Source organism: Uranotaenia lowii, chromosome 3 (genome assembly GCF_029784155.1).
Source record: "Uranotaenia lowii strain MFRU-FL chromosome 3, ASM2978415v1, whole genome shotgun sequence".
NCBI classification, from domain to species: Eukaryota; Metazoa; Arthropoda; class Insecta; order Diptera; family Culicidae; genus Uranotaenia; species Uranotaenia lowii.
The window spans coordinates 366,389,821-366,410,104 of NC_073693.1; the positions used below are offsets into that span (position 1 = coordinate 366,389,821).

The following is a 20,284-nucleotide window of genomic DNA, read 5'->3' on the forward strand; positions in this document are numbered from 1 at the left end:
AAGGCTCCGTGTTTCTAGGTTTACCCAAAGCTAGGGACAATCCAATTGTCAGGGCTGCGTTGCGAAGCGTATGGAACTACATAGTTTTAGTTCTAACGTGCAGCGTGAGGAGGCTTTATGTCATTTATTAAATTCTTTAGTTCAATATTAATTTAGTTTCCACCAATGAGGTTATTATTAGCCAATTGCTTTCCGGTTTTATTTATTTAGTCATTCAAGTCATTAAGATATGGAAGAGATAAATGCTTTACCTTTTGTTCTATGCAAAACGATTATTTTGCCAAACTACCATTATGCCAAACCACTAATGTGCCAAACGATTTTTATGTCGAACGGCATTGAGCCAAATGACAGTATACAATCATTGAACGCGAAGCAGTTAAAAAAAAGTTTAACCATAAACAAGTTAACTTGTTTAAAAATTAAAGGTTTTGGTCGCAAAAACTTATAATAGGTACTATGAAATAAAAAGAAAAAAGTTGATTTTTTTAATTTGCAAAATTTAAGATTAAAATATAAAACAAACTTTTCTAACCATCATTGAGATACATTACATCTAGTCGTTCTACTGGCGCTAGCTACTAGTGCCACCCAGAAGATTAAAGCCTCAACGAAAAGTCCTCCTGTTTCGAAAACAATAAACGGAATAAAATGACAACCGAAGGCGCCTTTCTTAGCCAAACCGATCTCCAATCAGCAACAGTCGGTCAGGCGATTCCAAAGTCTGAATGGTTAATGGTTTCAAGCTTTTCTCGCTCGGGTATGGGTTGACTGACGGCACCATACTCGTCGATAGTGTGCGCCTTGCTTGTCCTCTTGTTTTGCACAGGTATAGTTTGTTGGCTCAGTTAGTAGTATTTTTTTCATTGGATGGCAGCGAACCAAACCTCAACTGTATGGAGGATTTTGTGGCAGGACTGTGTTGTAGACGTTTTCAAAATCGCGTACATACATTCTGCCAACAGAACTTGCATTCTACGTGTACTTGTGAGGAGTACCGATCAGCTAGACGTGGTTCTTTGACCATCGGCAGTGCTGTTAAGGTCGAATGTTTTTATTGAATATTCTTGGTATTCATTTTGGATTTCGCTTTCTTACGATTCGCTCGATTTCATTTGTTGGTTTCGTTGTCTTCCACAAGAACTAGTTTGATATAAATGCGCCACACAAGGGTTCCGAGTACAGAAAAGATGCCACACAAAATAAAACCCCTAATTTGAAGGTTTAGATAATTTGCTTTTTTCTTTTGTTTTTTTTTTTTGGAACCGGGGGGTGGAAGCTCCTAGATTGCGAATCTTTGTTTTACGATGAAGGGGTTTTTCTTTCTAGTGCGACTCTCCAGTAGAGGTACTGAAGCTCATTTCTGCCCGGCCGACGATGTTCTTCATGCACCAGTAACTTTGAGCGTTTGTGGAATGAAAAGAAGCTCTTGCTAGCGCAAAAAATGTGCACTATTTTCTGCCATTTCCAATTTATAAGCCAGCTCGACCTACGATTGATTGTTCATAAAATTGTGCTGCAATGGGAAAATCTAGAGCTAATGAATGTGGGGAAATCGATCCATTTTGGAATCTACTCACATTTTCTCACGAATCACGATCACCGGAGCTGGACTCAATATTTAAGCAATTGAAGCTGACCAACTTTAATCAGAAACTTATCAATTTAGGAGAAAAAATGCTCGCTGTTAAGCATTAAATTTTGTGTTCTCGAAATTTTTCTGCAAAGTTTCTGTAAGCTGTTATGCGACATGTATAAGGTTCGATAAACAATGCACTTTAAATGCGTATTATTTTTTCATAATTAGGTAATCATGATATAAGAGCCAATGAATATCAAAATAATATTTACCAATAAGTTCGAAATTATCCAGCCAAAATCGAGCCTATTATTTTGCCTGTTCAATTTTTTCATCAAAGATGGAAGAAGGCAAACGAACAAGCAGGAAGAAAACAGAGCAAGATAAATTGGGCACCAACTTGATTACAATCCTTGTTTTCACTCACTTTCAGCGTAGGATCGACCTCGAAAACATCGGCAATCGATGCACCAGATCACGATTTGCACTTTTTCGAATCCGCGGATCGCGTAAAACGCAATTTTCCACCGAAAATGAACAAATTTTCACCAGAACGCAAGCGAAAAGCTACGCGACGAACGACGGACAGTGAAAAACGCAATGTAGGTAATTTACTGCTGCTGCTGGCTGATGGCTGGCTGCGATGGTAAAAGAAGAAAAAGACAAACACAGCTTTACAAAACCAAACGCGCCTACACAACTACACGGACGCCATTGATTGATGTGCTGCTTCATTCTAGCCAGCGAAGGTCCCGTTGTAGGATGGAACGAATGAAAAGGCACGAAACGATTTGCAGTTGTGTGGGTCTAGTAACGCTTGTAACGTATCCGTTATCACCAATACAAATGCACATGGGTTCCTGTAAAAATGAAAACAAAGTACTGTTGCCAGATCAACGAACGGTTGCGCGACAGAGAAAGGATAATATGTTTGAGTTACTCGAATGAAACAGCTGATGACAGAGTGACAGAGCAAAAATTTGATCGTAATATGCCACTGAAGACGTTGACTACTCAAATTTGAAAATTATTAACTCAATCATTCATAATGCTAATTCAGTTAAATTACGTAAAATAAGGAATTTCTAAAAAACAACATTTAAAAATTTTGTAACAAATGTGATTTCTTTAACAAAATTTCAGAAAGTTACCAGTTTCAGACTCTAAAGATTGGAAAGTGAATAGAGTTGTTTTTGACATTTCTCACGCACACTTGCTGAGCGTGTACAGATGAGACGAGACAATTAACCTCAAAAACTCTCGGTACAAAAAACGAGCAGCCGGTCGACACACATGGTCGTTTTTTGAGGTTAATTGTCCCAAAACTGAACAGTCTTGGTGAATCAACCAGCATAATTTCACGAACACTACCAGCGGCAAATAGGACTATTGAATGATGAAAGAATTTAAATTTTAAATTAAAAATTTCTCACTTCAAATTCAACTCAAGATAAGGTATTTTTTATTTTCAGTAAAGCAGGGGTGCACACAAAGCTTTACACTGAAAAATATTAAATTGTTGAAAAACATAAAAATGACAAAAATGACAAAAATGACAAGAATGACAAAAATGACAAAAATGACAAAAATGACAAAAATGACAAAAATGATAAAAATGACAAAAATGACAAAAATGACAAAAATGACAAAAATGACAAAAATGACAAAAATGACAAAAATGACAAAAATGACAAAAATGACAAAAATGACAAAAATGACAAAAATGACAAAAATGACAAAAATGACAAAAATGACAAAAATGACAAAAATGACAAAAATGACAAAAATGACAAAAATGACAAAAATGACAAAAATGACAAAAATGACAAAAATGACAAAAATGACAAAAATGACAAAAATGACAAAAATGACAAAAATGACAAAAATGACAAAAATGACAAAAATGACAAAAATGACAAAAATGACAAAAATGACAAAAATGACAAAAATGACAAAAATGACAAAAATGACAAAAATGACAAAAATGACAAAAATGACAAAAATGACAAAAATGACAAAAATGACAGAAATGACAAAAATGACAAAAATGACAAAAATGACAAAAATGACAAAAATGACAAAAATGACAAAAATGACAAAAATGACAAAAATGACAAAAATGACAAAAATGATAAAAATGACAAAAATGACAAAAATGACAAAAATGACAAAAATGACAAAAATGACAAAAATGACAAAAATGACAAAAATGACAAAAATGACAAAAATGACAAAAATGACAGAAATGACAAAAATGACAAAAATGACAAAAATGACAGAAATGACAAAAATGACAAAAATGACAAAAATGACAAAAATGACAAAAATGACAAAAATGACAAAAATGACAAAAATGACAAAAATGACAAAAATGACAAAAATGACAAAAATGACAAAAATGACAAAAATGACAAAAATGACAAAAATGACAAAAATGACAAAAATGACAAAAATGACAAAAATGACAAAAATGACAAAAATGACAAAAATGACAAAAATGACAAAAATGACAAAAATGACAAAAATGACAAAAATGACAAAAATGACAAAAATGACAAAAATGACAAAAATGACAAAAATGACAAAAATGACTTAAATGACAAAAATGACAAAAATGACAAAAATGACAAAAATGACAAAAATGACAAAAATGACAAAAATGACAAAAATGACAAAAATGACAAAAATGACAAAAATGACAAAAATGACAAAAATGACAAAAATGACAAAAATGACAAAAATGACAAAAATGACAAAAATGACAAAAATGACAAAAATGACAAAAATGACAAAAATGACAAAAATGACAAAAATGACAAAAATGACAAAAATGACAAAAATGACAAAAATGACAAAAATGACAAAAATGACAAAAATGACAAAAATGACAAAAATGACAAAAATGACAAAAATGACAAAAATGACAAAAATGACAAAAATGACAAAAATGACAAAAATGACAAAAATGACAAAAATGACAAAAATGACAAAAATGACAAAAATGACAAAAATGACAAAAATGACAAAAATGACAAAAATGACAAAAATGACAAAAATGACAAAAATGACAAAAATGACAAAAATGACAAAAATGACAGAAATGACAAAAATGACAAAAATGACAAAAATGACAGAAATGACAAAAATGACAAAAATTACAAAAATGACAAAAATGACAAAAATGACAAAAATGACAAAAATGACAAAAATGACAAAAATGACAAAAATGACAAAAATGACAAAAATGACAAAAATGACAAAAATGACAAAAATGACAAAAATGACAAAAATGACAAAAATGACAAAAATGACAAAAATGACAAAGATGACAAAAATGGCCAAAATGACAAAAATGCCAAAAGAGACAAAAACGACAAAAATGACAAAAAATGAAAAAAAATTACATAAACGCCAAAAACTTTAAAAATTACAATTGTAAAATCTGATGGATATCGACAAAAATCTGAAAATCATGACAATTTATTTTTTTTTGTTCAAGGTTTGTCCTTGAATTGATTGATGAGGGAATTTTTGAAAATTCTGAGTTTTTTTTTATATATATACATACCTTTATATACCTTTTTAGTGTATCTTGAATGAAATGAGATTCATCATTCAGTGTTCCGACCCGCAATTTTTGTTCCCAAATTGTTAAATTATTTTTCAAATCGATGCTGACAAAACATATTTTTAACTTTATTTTAAAAGCAAGTGAGTATTATTTTTCAAGTGTGTAATATTTTGTTTTCGTTTACGGATGTCGGTTTCGACATTTTGAAAAATTGTTCCGCCCGTGTTAATTTGTAAACAAAAGTTCCTCTTGCTGACCGCGGAATCGTTTCTGCTTTCCAGTATTAACTCGGAGCTGAATAATCAAATTTAGCTTTTAATTTTGTAGTAAAACAGTGTAGATAACTGCCAACTACTGACCAATCCATGGCCATGACGGAGAAGGATCTCTATCGGGACACTCCGGTGCGATATCTGGGTAAGTAAGAGTGTAGGCAAAGAATTTTCAAACCGTGAACAGACAAGTTGTTACATCACCGTTAGAGAACGATTTGCGGTTTTTCCAGTATGATTCTTAAGATATACCCACTAATTTTATTTTCTAAATTACAGGCTACGCCAATGAAATCGGTGAAGCATTCCGGCCGGTGATAAAAAAGATATTCGTCCATGCCAGTTATGCCGTGGCTATAAGCTATGTCCTGGCCGATACGGCCGACAAGTCTCGGAAACAGTATAACGTAAGTTACTGTTTTTAAATGCTTTTTTTTTTTTGAATTCTTGTATTCTATGAAATCTTTTTTGTTAACAGAAACCGGAAATACTCGGGGGAGGCCTTCGTGGAGCGGCCATTGCCAGTGGGGATACACTGATTTGGCAAATGTTCGCCTCGGTCATCATACCCGGTTTCACAATCAATCGGTGAGTATATTTTTGTTTCCATTTAAACTATAACGCTGAAAAGAATTTTTAATTTTTCCCAAAGAATTTGTTGGGTGTCCAAGAAAGTTCTTGCTGCTAACAAGGTAAAGGGTCCCCTGGGCAAATGGGCCCCGACCTTCCTCGGATTGCTGGCCATTCCGTTCATCATTCATCCCATCGATCACGGGGTGGACTTTGTGATGGATGAATCCTACAGGAAGTTCGTTAAATAACGAAGATTTGAGCAATCGTATTACAGAAGTTTCCATGGCAGAAAATTTGTTTCGCCAAGCACACCCATTTCTCAACAATAGTTTTAGCAAACCAATAATGGACATGGTTATTTTTTTCTCGAACTACGTAATAATGACATACTCTCAGCGATATAAGCTTAGTTCAATTTCACTTTTAGTCGGTAATGGTCGTTCTTTTACTCCAGCACAATAGGAAACATTCACGCACTTGAAACTACAAAACTATTAAATAAACTAAGATTTCGAAAAAGGAACCGCTGTGATACAGATCGATTTACGGTTTAAGCTTGTTATATTGTCAATTTAAGACAGGGCCAAAGGATACATCTCGTGGTGCTCAACAAAAAAACGGAAAACAATAAACTTACTTCCACGTTGATATGTTAAGCTTTGTTTAGCTTTCGTCTGGCTGTAGATTTTCTCGAAAATTCCATATTTAAACTTAAGAACATCATTCTACAATCTACTCGTAAAAGGGGAAAGTGGACACTTTTTTCGGCTCTTGCAACCGGAAGGCATTTTCGACCCATTTAGTCGCGATGGCCACCCGGCTGGTTATGAAAAGTTTCAGCTCGCTTGGCCAATCTCTGGTCGTGGTTGTTCCGTCTGTCTGGCTTTTGTACCTGGCCTGCGGTAGAGTTCCGTTTGTATCCTTTTGCGGCATCTGAAACAACAAACGAAAACATAGCTACATATTTCGAACGCCGTTACCCAAAACTCATTCCCATTTGTTAGAAAACGTGTAACGAAATCCTACAACATGATTATAGAATACGTGGAAATCTCGCTCGTGATCCCGTGGAATGACGGGGGCCGCTGCAGCCTGCGATTTTCGTTCCCTTCGTTTGGCAAAATATGGGCGCAGCGTCAAGAAGTAAAGAACCTCCGCAACCGAGATGATTGAAAATCCCAAGAACAGTCCCAGGAGACCACCAATATTGGACAGAAAATCGGTGAATCCGAAAAGTTCTCCCTTCGAGAAACTTCTGAAGTAGGTATCCTTGAAAAAGATGTAAACTAAGGCAACGTTATGCCTTTTCATGAGAAAAGAAAAATAACGATCATCAGTCAGTTCCTCACAATACCCCAAAATTACGATACCTCGCATAAGAATCATTCTGAGTCAGCAGTTCTTCACGAACCTGAAACTTTCCGACGCATAAATCGGCCGTCGATATGTCCATGGCATAGCTTATTTCGAAGCAACCGGGCAGACAGGTACACATCAGGCTCGTATTCGAGGTAAAAGCAATCGACGTCCGGATCTCCTCGTAGCAGTGAGCATCGGCTTGGCTGCAAATCTTCACATCCTCGGTCAGCTTCGGCATGTAGTACAGCACGCAGCCACAGTTTTCCTGAATCAACCGTGCTTCGCACTCCATCTCGCAGTTGTTCCTCGAGTAGGTTTTAAAGTACGACAGATTGGCCTCGTTGGCGAATACGCACTGTCGCTGGCCTTGAACGAACTTTCGTATCAGGAAGGATGCGTCGCTGATGCGTGGGGTTACGATGATCCGGTTTTCGGTGCCCACCATTACGTAGCTGGCGAAGTCGGCCATTTTAGGTGTTTCGGTTGGATTGTGCAGCAGTAGCTTGAAGCCGTAGGAGCTGGTCGAGGAACAGTAGTAGTCACTCACGTTGGCATCGAGGACTACCGTTAGGCCCATGTGTGCTCCAATACCTGAGAATATTAGAACAAATTAGTTTTGATAATTGTAGAGCTTTCTCAGTGTCTTCTTTTATAATTTCAATCAGACTATTAAATAATTAACAAACTATTCAAAGCCTATAAATTTGAGACAATAGCGGGAGATTCAGGATAACTTTGAAGCACGTTTTTTTCGAAACTTGCACTCATCTGATCCTAAGCGCTTCATTGCGGTTAACTATCAAAAATTTGAAAGAAGTAGGTACATCTCATACAATTGCAAAATGATGACATCGCCAAAAAAAGGTCGTTGATTTAATTTTCTTAAGATGTTTTAAGTTGTTTTTTTAGATTTTTAAAATTCCATGTTTTAAATGTGGATTTTAAATTGAATTTCAGTATATCTGGCATTGGAACAGCGTATCTGAAATATTGTAGCTTGCGGATGTTTTCCATTTTTAACAAGGGGGAGATTCTTGTAAAAAAGGCAATAAAAAGGTCACGAAGTGTTAAAATGCTTCCCAAAGTTTTAATGCAGGTACATAATACATATATCGAAATTTGCAGACAAAAACTCTATAAAAGTCAATCTTATTTGGAATACCGATATCACAGACAAACAGACGGGACACTCGATTTTCATTCTTCGCGAAACGTAAAATGAGAGCCAGAGTGATAGGCACCAGGTAGCATTACTTTACCAGTTTTCGAAAATCAAAAATTTAATCAGGGTAGCCGTTAGCTTTGTTTATCTTTCCGTGACAACCAGAAACTCTTTCGAAAATAAAACCGTTTTTGTTAAAACATTTGAAACGTAAGTTGATTCATCTTTAAAGTTTTTCAAAATTTATTTATAGTTTTACAGTTTATGTTTCAGGAGTAATCTAGCTTAGCTTAGCTTGATTAACTACTCACATCCACCTTAAACCGTTAAACCCAAAATGCATAGTTATTGAAAATGGAGTACTTCCTCCAAAATCAAATTATGATTACAATCAGTTCGAGTTCCACGATCGCTGGTGTGGCTCAGTAGAACAAGTTCAACATCGCCAATCGTTGCTACTCCGTGATTGACCGAGGCCATCAATTTTGTTCAGAGGTCAAATGAATGGTGCTTGGGATAAGCAACTCATTCACACTGCACAAAACTAATGCTCTCTCTTTGAACGTCAATAACGGCGCCGGCCACGTCCTAGTAGTCAATGGATAGGTTGGAAAAAAAGAAAGGGATGAAAGATTTATTTTGTGCATTAGGACCGAGGTCACCTCTGCATCCTAGCAAATTAATTTTGGTTGGGACTGGGTAAAAGGAATTAATTGGGAGACACTTTTGACAAGTGTTACGGTGAACCATAAAAATTATTTTCCTTACTCCTATTAGCTCCTAGTCGACGCTTTCAGTTAATACGGGGGCATGAGGTTGTTTAGTGTAATGATGACAAAAAAAAAAACTACTATCACTAAGTGCCTATTTTTCATGAATAATTCCTAGTATCTTTCTGCAACATAAATTTGTAAAAAATAAGCCTATAGTATAACCGTAATATCTAGCAGTGACATATCAAGTCGACGATTTACCTTCTTTTTAATTTGTTTATATCTCTATGTAAAAAATCTATCCTAAATAGCAACAAGTTTAGCGGTAATGAATGAGTGAATAATAAATTCAATAACGCGAGTTTATGTTTCAGGAGTAATCTGTATAAATAGTCGATAATCAGCTGGTGTTGTTTCGATTTCCTGATATGATCCAGAAGTAAGGTACACCGGGGTAAGTGTGGACGGGTTTTCGTATAGTTCAACTTTAAAAAATCATTAAAAAATCAGCATTGGAGCTATTTTGATAAAATTACGTTCAATGTGATGCAGAACATGTTATTTACAAAAGCTGAAGAGATGAGCTCGATAGAAGCAAAGCGAAAAAAGTTATCACGTAAATTGTTATGGACTGCTGGTGTCTTCACTTACCCCGCTTTATGGGGTAAGTGTGGACGGTAGATTTTCCCTTTGATTTCTCAGGAAATTTTAAAAAAAAATTGTGTTTTCTTGGTTGAATACGTTACTTTATTGCTCGAACCGTCCAAAATTTTGAAAAAATTTCATGATACTAAATTATTGTGTGTAATTTATGTTACAACACACGAGATCCGATTTTATCAAAAACACTGAACAAACAAGTACTTTACCCAAATTTTCATGATCCGAATGCTAAATATAGCTAAATAATACAACTCATGAAGGATGAAGGACAGAAAATTGAAAAAATGTGTAAACATCAAGTCTTTTTAAAGCCGTCCACACTTACCCCAGGTATGGGTTGGAGACAAAATTTTGGTTTTTTGTAAATAAACTCTTTTTTCTTAATTTTTTACCGCCATTTCTTTTCCTAACTGGTTGTTTGGAATGTAAGGATTGTTTCAATGTAGAGTTTTTCATCGAGAGCCAGCTAGTTTAGGAGAAATTTGCAATTGAAAAAGATGCACATCACAGGGTGGCCAGCGAACCGGGAAAACCGGGAAAAAACCCGGAAATTAAAAAAGATGCCGGGAAAACTCGAGGATATTTGAAAAGTCGAGATGTCTCGACCACAAACTTAGCTTTTTTCTAAGCTCAAGCATATTGTGCACTTGAGTGAATATGAATATGTTTTTGAATTAAATAAACGTTTCACAACTGTGCGTTTTATAGCGTTAATTAATTTAAGATTTTTACCATTCTGCACTTTTTGAAGAGTCCGACTAAAATATCGGATTACTTGATGAAAAAAAAATTAATTTTAACAGAACGTTTAACGAGAGATATGAATTCAGCTATTCAGCCATGAAGTCGTACGGTCGACAAAGTTACTGAAAAGCTATTTTTACAAAAATCTAATGATCAATGGTAGGTAGTTTTTGAATAGATTGAACAATGAGAATTTTTTTTACGTGACTTTACTTATTTTCAGCTGTTTTCAATTTATCATTTTAAAAATCAAAAATAATCATAACCATACTTTAAATTTTCATTTGATTGATAAAACATTGAAAAAATATTCTAAAAAAAAAAACAAATATATTGTTTGCGTTTTATGTACTACAACACAAAAAAATTGTTTAAAACATAAATTCAGAAATCAAAATCCTCGACCTCGAAATTTTTTTTTAGTTTCGAAAATATTTTCTTTTAATATTTAGCTCAATTTTAACTTTTGAAAATCGGGAATTGTCCCATGCAGGAAAAATGTCAGAAAAAAAGATGCCACCATTTTATTCGGTTAATTGGTGAACGTACAAAAGACAGAAGATGTAACAAGAAAATAAGTTTTGTGTGATTCTTGTTTACATTACATAAAAAATCGAATAATAACGAGCATTTTTGAGATAGGACATATAATCTAGAACTCAGCGCATTCTAATAAAAATGTTAAAGGTATCCAAATAAAAACATGATTCAATATTCAATATGAGAACCGAAATAAAATATCGGATTGCTTATCATAAATAAGATTAATCTGAATCTGTTTTAAGAGCTTTAGCAGAAAAATATCAGAATATCAGACAGTAGATTTCAATAGAAAAATTTAGAATTTTAACTTGAAATTTTAAAAGTATTATATGGCATCATATCAAAACTATGATTTATCCATGCGAATAATAAAAATATAACAGTTTTTCTTATAAAAAACGAAGATGGTATGAAATAATTAAAGAAAGTAACAATTTTCGGTTTAGGTTCGGACAACTAGATTTATTTTCCTACCGTATTACGATCACCATAATTCGAATAAACTTTGAGTTTCAAGATTGAACTAAAAAGAATTAAATCCTCTCACACTTTTACATTCAACTTCCATAAATATATCTTCAGTTTTGGTAAAAAAACCTGATGGACATATTTATTTGCGCATTTTGAAACGAGGGAAATCATAAAATCTCATTCGGGAATACCGGGAAAAAACCGGGAATTTGGAAATGGAAACTCGCTGGCCACCCTGACATCAACTCGACATCGTAGTTGAAAATAGAAAATTCTGAAAAAGTCGCTGTAAACATCCGTTATTATCTGAATCGTATCTTTTTCACAGTTATTGGATAGATTACAAGTAAATTGAACATTCTGCATCAAAAGTTTGAAAAAATAGTGCACAGTGTTGTTTTAATAGCCATCGTCCACACTTACCCCGGTGTACCTTAAATGTTTCCCAAAAAGAAGTGATCATCCATGGAATGCCAAACCATGTTGTAAATATTTTAAGAAAATCCGAATATGTACATCTTTTCAATACTTAATTTAAAAAATAAACTCCGAAACAGGTTCTTGGGATGGCTCCAGAAAAGCTACATTGTGTATTTTCCTATGCCAACAGCTAACGTACATACTGTTTACTAAGAATTGAAGTTGAATTAACAAGAGAGAAAATCCTGCAGCAAAAAGGGATCGCAATCACAGCTCGTAGAATATGCAAAAATATCGATTTCGAAAAGTTTAACACCTGGTATGCGATGTTACTGAAACAGCTCACCGAAATAATGAGAATAAGAAATTTTTCACACATGTAATCTTTGAATATATGAAAAAATACCCTTTTTTGAAGAGTTTCGCTTATGAATGGTGGTTTCTACATTTTTTTAATACAATTTACTTCACAACCTGACATAAGATTAGAGTATTGCGTTGCTATTACTGTAATTTGTTTTTCTCGTTGGATGATTGTTATGGTGTTGATTTTAAAAACACATTGATGCATCAATCCGATGCCAGAAAATTTGCTCTGAGGGTTTCTGTTTTTTTTCATCTTCCGTTATCGTTCATTCAAATTTCTGGAATCTCCGTATCACCTTCGGTTTCAAACAGGACACTTCTCAACTCCTAGATTTGTTGTTATTTGATCTTCAATGATTTAAACCGTCCTGATCACGCTTTAAACAAGCAAATTGTGAAACAAATTTCAGAACAAATGAATTCTTTTTTTGTTTACATTTTTTGGTAACATCAGAATATCGTAGGCTACCTAGATCAGTTTTTATGTACATAGCTGATTGGTAGGCAATACCACCGATAGATGGTAGTGTAATCTCTTGCGAAAATTCTTATCAATTTTCTTCTAATTGTTCTGTATGTGCCTATATCGACTAGTTTCGATAAATCGGTAATCAAAACTGAATTCGAATCTAATCTAATCGATTTATTTCGTGCTTAAATATCGATCCGAAAACCGGAAACCTGAAAAGTTGGATCTTCCAAAGATTGATCCAAGACCGACAATCACCTTAATGGAAAATTCTGAAAAGTTCAGTTCTCGCATTACTAGGTTATTTGGTATATTTTTCTTCCTACCAAATATTTAGGAAGAATGCTAGGAGTATTTCACTTACCAGCAATATTCCTTGGAAAGCTCGCGTTCGTGATCGACCCCACAAATCCTCCTTCCGGAGTCCACTCGATAGGCTCAAAGGGATTATCCGCCTCGGGAATATAAGCGTTCGCCTTATCCTCATGCTGCAGCATGTGAGCCTGATCGACGCTATTGAACGTACAGCAAAGCCCCTCGTCGGTTAGCACCGGCTGAAACATGTGCATACACTTTTGAATCTTCTGCGCATAGCGACAGCCCTGCAACATCTGATCGCAGGGCTGCGTCGAGCTGAGCAACATCTTCCGCACATTGGACCATTTTCCTACGTAGCTGCTCGTGTTGAACTCCCCGTCAAGAGAACAGATACTATTGAGAACGTCCTGCTCCAAGCTGTTAGGTTTGACTCGCTCGGCAGCCCATCGGCGAGCTTGGTTCATGTTGCAGATTGTCACGGCCGGAAAGGGAATGTCCTTAATGTTGGTCGCGATCGGATTCAGTCCGATGATGATCGGCGTCGATTGCCACTTCTGATAAACATTGCTAATGAAGTAGATCGACAGCGTGACCACCAGGAAGAACGAGACGATGAAAAAACCTCTAAAAGCGAATGTAAAATGAATTTTGTTTCTTGAGATGCTGTTACATTTTACCGCTCAACGATTGACAGGCTAACTGTTCCCGCATATTTGAGACCATGAATTGTTGTATTCAAGCAATATTCTCGTAAGTTTTCCGACAGCGATATTTTGGAAATTTCATCTGTGAATTGAACGAAGAATTAAATAAAAAAATAATAAAAGAAATACTGATAGTGTTACAAACTTTTCTCGAAACGAATCAATCTCGTTCCAATTCCATTGTTTGACTTCTGGATTTTTCTTTCGTTGGGCGTCCACATCATTAGTAGATTATCTGAAATACCAAAACTCAGTTTAACTTGAAGATTCACATCAAGAAATTTATTTAATCACTATTTGAACTCAAAGAAAACTAAGCTTCAAACCCCGTTAAGAATAGCTGAAGGAAAAAAAAAAACAGTTTTTGGAGGTGGCTCCAGAGAGTAGTATAAAATTTACTGAAAAAAGAGCTTTCTCTGTAAAAAAAAGAGAGTAGATAAAAAATTTACTGAAAAAAAAATTTGGTTGTTGGAAGGATGAAGGGGTTTTTTTTGTTTTTTTTTGTTTTTTGTTTTTTTTTTTTTTTGTATTCCTTAATGGCCCGCCACACTCCCCCACACCAAAAAACTCAATTTGAGCCTCCTGGTAATGGACACATCAGTTCTCGGCACGTCTGGCAGCTAAGATAAAAGAATTTAAGGGTTTTATTTTGTGGTTCGCTCATTTCAAACGAAGCTTTTTTTCCTAAGCTTTACGGATTCTACATTCATTTTTCCCAGCTATTATATACTCACAATGAAGGATTTTTTTGTTAACGGCATAAACTTGCATTGCACACCTGGGGCAGATCTTGAACAAGCTTGATTCGAATGGAACGTTTCGAGATGATCTACTATCCAGTTTACTCGAAACCTAGTATGTTAAAATTTAGAACTCGAACGAGATACGTGATACCGATTCTAATTCGATTCGAGTTAAAACTCGAAGCGAGTATCTCGAATCGAATAGGATTCATAATTTCATACCTGGTGTGCAATCGGTCTCGAGCGAGTTAATGTATTGTGTTGTTAAAATCAAAATATCTCGAAAACGCGTGAAAATTTTTCAACTGATATTATTACAAATGAGGAACTACATCGTCGGTGTCATCAAAAGGTGCTCGAAATCAAGATTCGGGTACGTAAGTGGAAATCGATTGTGCACACTATGCGGAAATATGAGAAGAAGAGGCAGATCCAGAAACTCGTGGCGTCGAAGCCTAGCCGCCGAAATACGAACTGTCGACGAGAGTCTTGCCTGGGACCAAGTGAAGACGCTGGCTCCGGATCGTCAACAGTGGAGGTCGTTTACCACGGCCCTATGCACTGGTGGATCAGCGCGGGAACATCAAGTAAGATATTTTCTCATGAAAACTAAAAAATTTCCGATAAAACCCGTTTCCGACTGGAATTCGGTAAATCTAGGCAATCCATGGTTTTCACTTCTTACTATGTCCTGTTTAATAAAATCGTTATTAAGCTATTGAAGAGAACAGTGTTTAATTTACAAGACACAATAGTTTTTGGCGACGAGAATTCAAGAATCCACTCAATCAGTCAAGATGTCTCCAGAGTTTGAAACTAGTCTTCTGCGGATACTCGAGGATCAAACCCGAATGCTCGAAGAATTTACCCGGCAACAAAACGTTCCAGCTCAAACTACAGGCAAAGGATCCAGTCAACAAAACGGTCATCAGAATCCGGAAGATCCACGCAGGCAGAGCCAGAACGAATTTGTGATCGGAAGCGAAATCCACGAATTCAGTTACGATCCGGAAGCCGGAGTTACATTCGAAGCATGGTTTGCGAAATACGAGGACTTTTGTGAAGAAAACGCACGAAACCTGGACGATCCTGCTAAAGTTTAGCTCCTTCTCCGAAACTTTAGCACTGTAGCTCATAAGAAATATGTGAACTACATACTTCCGAAGAAATCAAAAGAGGTGACGCTTGCTGAGACGGTCAACACACTTAATTCCATCTTTGGCCGTCATACATCTCTTTTCAATCTGCGATACTAATGTCTCCAGCTCCAGAAAAACCAATTTGACGACTAACACATGTATCGTCAACGAAAGATGTGAAGAATTTAAGCTGTCTGAAATTGAAGCCGATCAGTTCAAATGTTTGCTTTTCGTGTGTGGCTTTAGTTCCTGTAAAGATGCCGACATCCGAACGTCTTTACTGTCAAGAATCGAAAGCTCCAACCCTACAATGCCGATATAAAACACATGATTGCAAAACTTGTAAACAGATTGGGCATAAAGATAGATATTGTGCCTGTTTCGAAGCGACCAAAGCCCAAGCCCAAGGAATAAACTCCATCAACCAGGTGAACATCGCAACCAAACGGAAATTTGTTCAAGCGGACCTCAACGGTACAGCTGTTAAGCTTCAGATGTTTTGTCTCCAACGCAAACGGTCTCAATATGTTCGGTGTTGAATGGATTGAGCTATGTAGTCACTGGGACGTGCCGTTCAACACGGTGTGTCCCCAGATTTCTACTAAATGCTACCCTCAAGGTGCTCAGTTAGTCGATTGCCTTCAAAAGAAATTCGTTTACGTTTTCAGTGAACAGCTGGGACTTTTTTCAAAGAAGAAGGTTTCCTTAACAGTCAAGTCTGATACCAAACCAGTATTCCGACAGAAACGTCCGGTTCAATACGCATCAACCGCCAAGATTGAAGAAGAGCTCGAGCGACTTCAAAATCTGGGCATCATCACACCGATTTCGTATGCAGAAATGGCCGCTCCAATTGTTGCTGTGCGCAAACCCAGCGGCAAAGTGGGGATTTGTGCCGACTATTCTACAGGCTTAAATGAAGCACTTATCCCGAACCAACATCCACTTCCGCTTCCACAAGACATAAATATTCGCGAAGTTGGCCGGCAAAAAGTTTTTCTCGCAAATCGATTTGTCGAACGCTTATCTTCAAGTTTGTTGCAAATTTGCCAAAAAGCTGTTTGCAAATTTTCCAAAAAGCTGCTGACAATAAAGACATACAAAGGTCTGTTTCAGTTCAACCGACTTTCTCCGGGGGTAAAAACTGCACCTGAAAAATTTCAACATATTGTCGACAAGATGATCGCTGATTTGGAAGACACAAGCGGATATCTCGACAACATCATCGTGGCAAGTGACATTTTGGGCTGCCACATTTCGGAAATCGAGTGGTTGCTAGGTCGCATCAAAGAGTTTGGTTTCCATCTGAAAATCGAGAAAAGTACTTTCTTTATGCAACAAATAAAGTATCTTGGTTTCATAATTGACGTTGCAGGAATCCGTCTTGATCCATCGAAGGTCAAAGCTGTCATCGACATGCCCCCCCCCCCAAAGATGTTTAAACTTTACGTTCGTTTCTTGGAGCAATCAACTATTAAATTCGTCAGGTCCAGGTCCAAGAAGTCAAGTGAAACTGGTCAGAAGATTTTCAAAAGTTGTTTGAAAAATTCAAGAAACCACTACAATCCCAAACTGGAGATGATTGTAGCAGCTGACGCGTCACAGTACGGAATTGGTGCTGTTCTACTGCACCGTTTTCCCGATGGTTCCATCAAGGCAGTTAGTCACGCTTCTCGAACACTCAAAAGCGCTGAGAAATACTACTCCCAAGGCGAAAAGGAAGGATCGGCCCTTATTTCTGCCTGCACAAAGTTCCACCGTATGATTTTTGGTCGGCATTTTACCCTCCACTCCCATCACAAGTCTCTTCTTGGTATTTTTGGATCCAATAAAGGTGTGCCGGTCCACACAGCAAGTAGAGTACAACGGTGGGCACTCGTTCCGTGGGTTGGCTACTTCCCAGAACTACTAAGACTCCCCTTCAGACGCCTCAGGGTCGGCTTTTCGCAAATTAAAAACTACAAGGAAACGCTAGTAAATTCAATATCGAGCTTCGCTAGCCAACCTTTATTCCGACTTGTCGACAATTTTCTAAGTATCCCCTTAGTGACTGTGCAAGACTCTCCTACCTTACTTTACTGCTTAGGGCACTTCTTCTTCGGTTTACCCCTTCATACACCGTCGGGTGTTCCGTGTCTCCTCGTAGTTGTTGGCGGAAGTACACTCGTGGCTTAGGTGGGTTCGTGGTGCCGGACTCCGGCACGGCGGTTGGAGCTTACCAAGTGGCTACGGCTAGTGGCTAGTGAAGTAGACAATGTGCAACTCGAGACCCCATACACCCAACCTTCGGGTAGTGGTCATATCACCTCTTGTCTGCAACTCCGATTCTCTACCTCCCCGTGGTACTAGCTGGGGTGCGAGCAACCTTAGCGGAGATCGGGTACCCAACCCCGGTGGATGCTTTGGTCGCATGCAGAATGAGTTAGGGGGCTTCGTACGCGTCTGTTCTCCATGTTAGGGGCGGCGTGCGGAGTGCAACAACGTCCTGGTGGTGTTCGGGACCCAAAACAGCAACATCACGACGGTCCTCCTGCGAGATAGTGGGGTTAGCTGCGGGCCTTGCGAGCCTGTGACTACTAAAAAACATAAGCAACGAATAACGAACAACAAATTTCGGATGGAAATCGGCAAAGACCCACGCGACGAAAAGGGACTAGCGATTGGAAACTTGGAACATGGAACTGCCGATCTCTAAATTTTGTGGGCAGTACCCACGTGCTCTCCAACGAATTGAAGAGCCGCAAATTCGACATCGTAGCGCTGCAGGAGGTGTGCTGGAAGGGCTCCACGGTACGAACGTATCCAGATGGTCGTGCCATCTACCAGAGCTGCGGCAACACACACGAGCTTGGAACAGCTTTTATAGTGATGGGAAAGATGCAAAAGCGCGTGATCGGGTGGTGGCCGATCAACTCACGAATGTGCCGGTTGAGAATCAAGGGCCGGTTCTTCAACATCAGCATCATCAACGTGCACAGCCCTCACCTCGGAAGTACCGGTGACGACAAAGACGAATTCTACGCGCAGCTGGAGCGTGAATACGACCGTTGCCCAAAACATGATATCAAGATCGTCATCGGGGATTTCAATGCTCAGGTCGGCCAGGAGGAGGAATTTAAACCGACAATTGGAAGGTTCAGCGCGCACCAGCTGACCAACGAAAACGGCCTCAGACTCATTGATTTCGCCGCCTCCAAACGAATGGCCGTACGTAGTACCTTTTTTCAGCACCGCCTCCCACACAAGTACACCTGGAGATCACCGTACCAAACTCAATCACAGATCGACCACGTTTTGATCGACAGCCGGCACTTTTCGGACATCATCGACGTCAGATCCTGTCGGGGCGCCAACATCGAGTCGGACCATTATCTGGTGATGGTGAAGATGCGCCCAAAACTCTCCGTAGTGAACAACACGCGAAACCGGCGCCCGCCTCGGTTAAATATCGCGCGACTGAAGCAACCTGAGGTCGCGGCAGACTACGCGCAATCGGTCGAAGCAGCGCTGCCGGCAGAGGGCGAGCTTGACGAAGCCCCTCTCGAGGACTGTTGGGATACCATCAAAACAGCCATCAACAGTGCTGCGGAGAACGTCATCGGTTATGTGGAGCGATCTCGACGGAACGACTGGTTCGACGAGGAGTGTAGGAGGGTGATGGACGAAGAGAATGCCGCGCGGGCGGCAGTAGTGCAAAGAGGCATCCGTCGAAATGTGGAAAATCACCGACAGCGGAAGAGGCAGCGAGTCCGACTTTTCCAGGAGAAAAAGCGCCGCCTGGAGGAGGAGGAGCTCGAGGAGCTGGAGCAGCTGCATCGTTCCCAAGAAACACGAAAGTTCTATCAGAAACTCAACGCATCCCGCAAAGGCTTCGTGCCGCAAGCCGAAATGTGCCGGGATAAGGACGGGGGTATCCTGACGGACAATCGTGAGGTGATCAAAAGGTGGAAGCAGCACTTCGATGAACACCTGAACGGCGCACATGCAGGAGATCAAGACGATGGGGGAAGGTACATCGCCGGCGTAGCCAACGACGAAGAGGAGCCACTCCCAACGACGAGTGAAGTTAAGGAAGCCATTCGCCAGCTGAATAGAAACAAGTCGGCTGGGAAGGATGGCATCGCAGCTGAACTCATCAAAATGGGCCCGGACAGGTTGGCCGATTGCCTACTCCGGTTGATAGTCCGGATCTGGGACATAGAACAGCTACCGGAGGAGTGGAAGGAGGGGGTAATATGCCCCATCTACAAGAAGGGCGACAAATTGGACTGTGAGAACTACCGAGCGATCACTGTCCTCAATGCCGCCTACAAAGTGTTGTCCCGAATCCTACTCCGCCGCCTCACGCCACAAGCAAACAGATTCGTGGGAAGTCATCAGGCCGGCTTCATGGAGGGACGGTCTACGACGGACCAGATATTCACATTACGGCAAATCCTCCAAAAAATGCCGTGAACACCAAGTCCCTACGCATC

The 20,284-nt window shown here is 38.5% G+C and overlaps 2 protein-coding genes across 2 annotated transcripts in view; one reads left to right on the plus strand and one right to left on the minus strand.

Moving 5' to 3' along the window:
- Nucleotides 1-5,385: 5,385 nt before the first annotated feature.
- LOC129757574 (mitochondrial fission process protein 1-like) lies at nucleotides 5,386-6,643 on the plus strand. The gene is made up of 4 exons (XM_055754848.1): nucleotides 5,386-5,567; nucleotides 5,702-5,829; nucleotides 5,901-6,010; nucleotides 6,075-6,643. Exons 1-4 carry the CDS (start codon nucleotides 5,516-5,518, stop codon nucleotides 6,241-6,243), a joined length of 459 nt encoding a protein of 152 aa, XP_055610823.1. The 5' UTR covers nucleotides 5,386-5,515; the 3' UTR covers nucleotides 6,244-6,643.
- LOC129757573 (pickpocket protein 28-like) overlaps nucleotides 6,428-20,284 on the minus strand; it is a 29,116-nt gene continuing 15,259 nt past the window's right edge. Inside the window, exons 2-7 of the mRNA XM_055754847.1 lie at nucleotides 14,073-14,162; nucleotides 13,901-14,009; nucleotides 13,270-13,847; nucleotides 7,366-7,945; nucleotides 7,022-7,298; nucleotides 6,428-6,928 (exon numbers count right to left, since the gene is read on the minus strand). Of these exons, the coding sequence (XP_055610822.1) occupies nucleotides 6,728-6,928; nucleotides 7,022-7,298; nucleotides 7,366-7,945; nucleotides 13,270-13,847; nucleotides 13,901-14,009; nucleotides 14,073-14,151 (1,824 nt within the window). The 5' untranslated portion in view covers nucleotides 14,152-14,162 and the 3' untranslated portion in view covers nucleotides 6,428-6,727. The remainder of the gene's footprint in view (nucleotides 6,929-7,021; nucleotides 7,299-7,365; nucleotides 7,946-13,269; nucleotides 13,848-13,900; nucleotides 14,010-14,072; nucleotides 14,163-20,284) is intronic.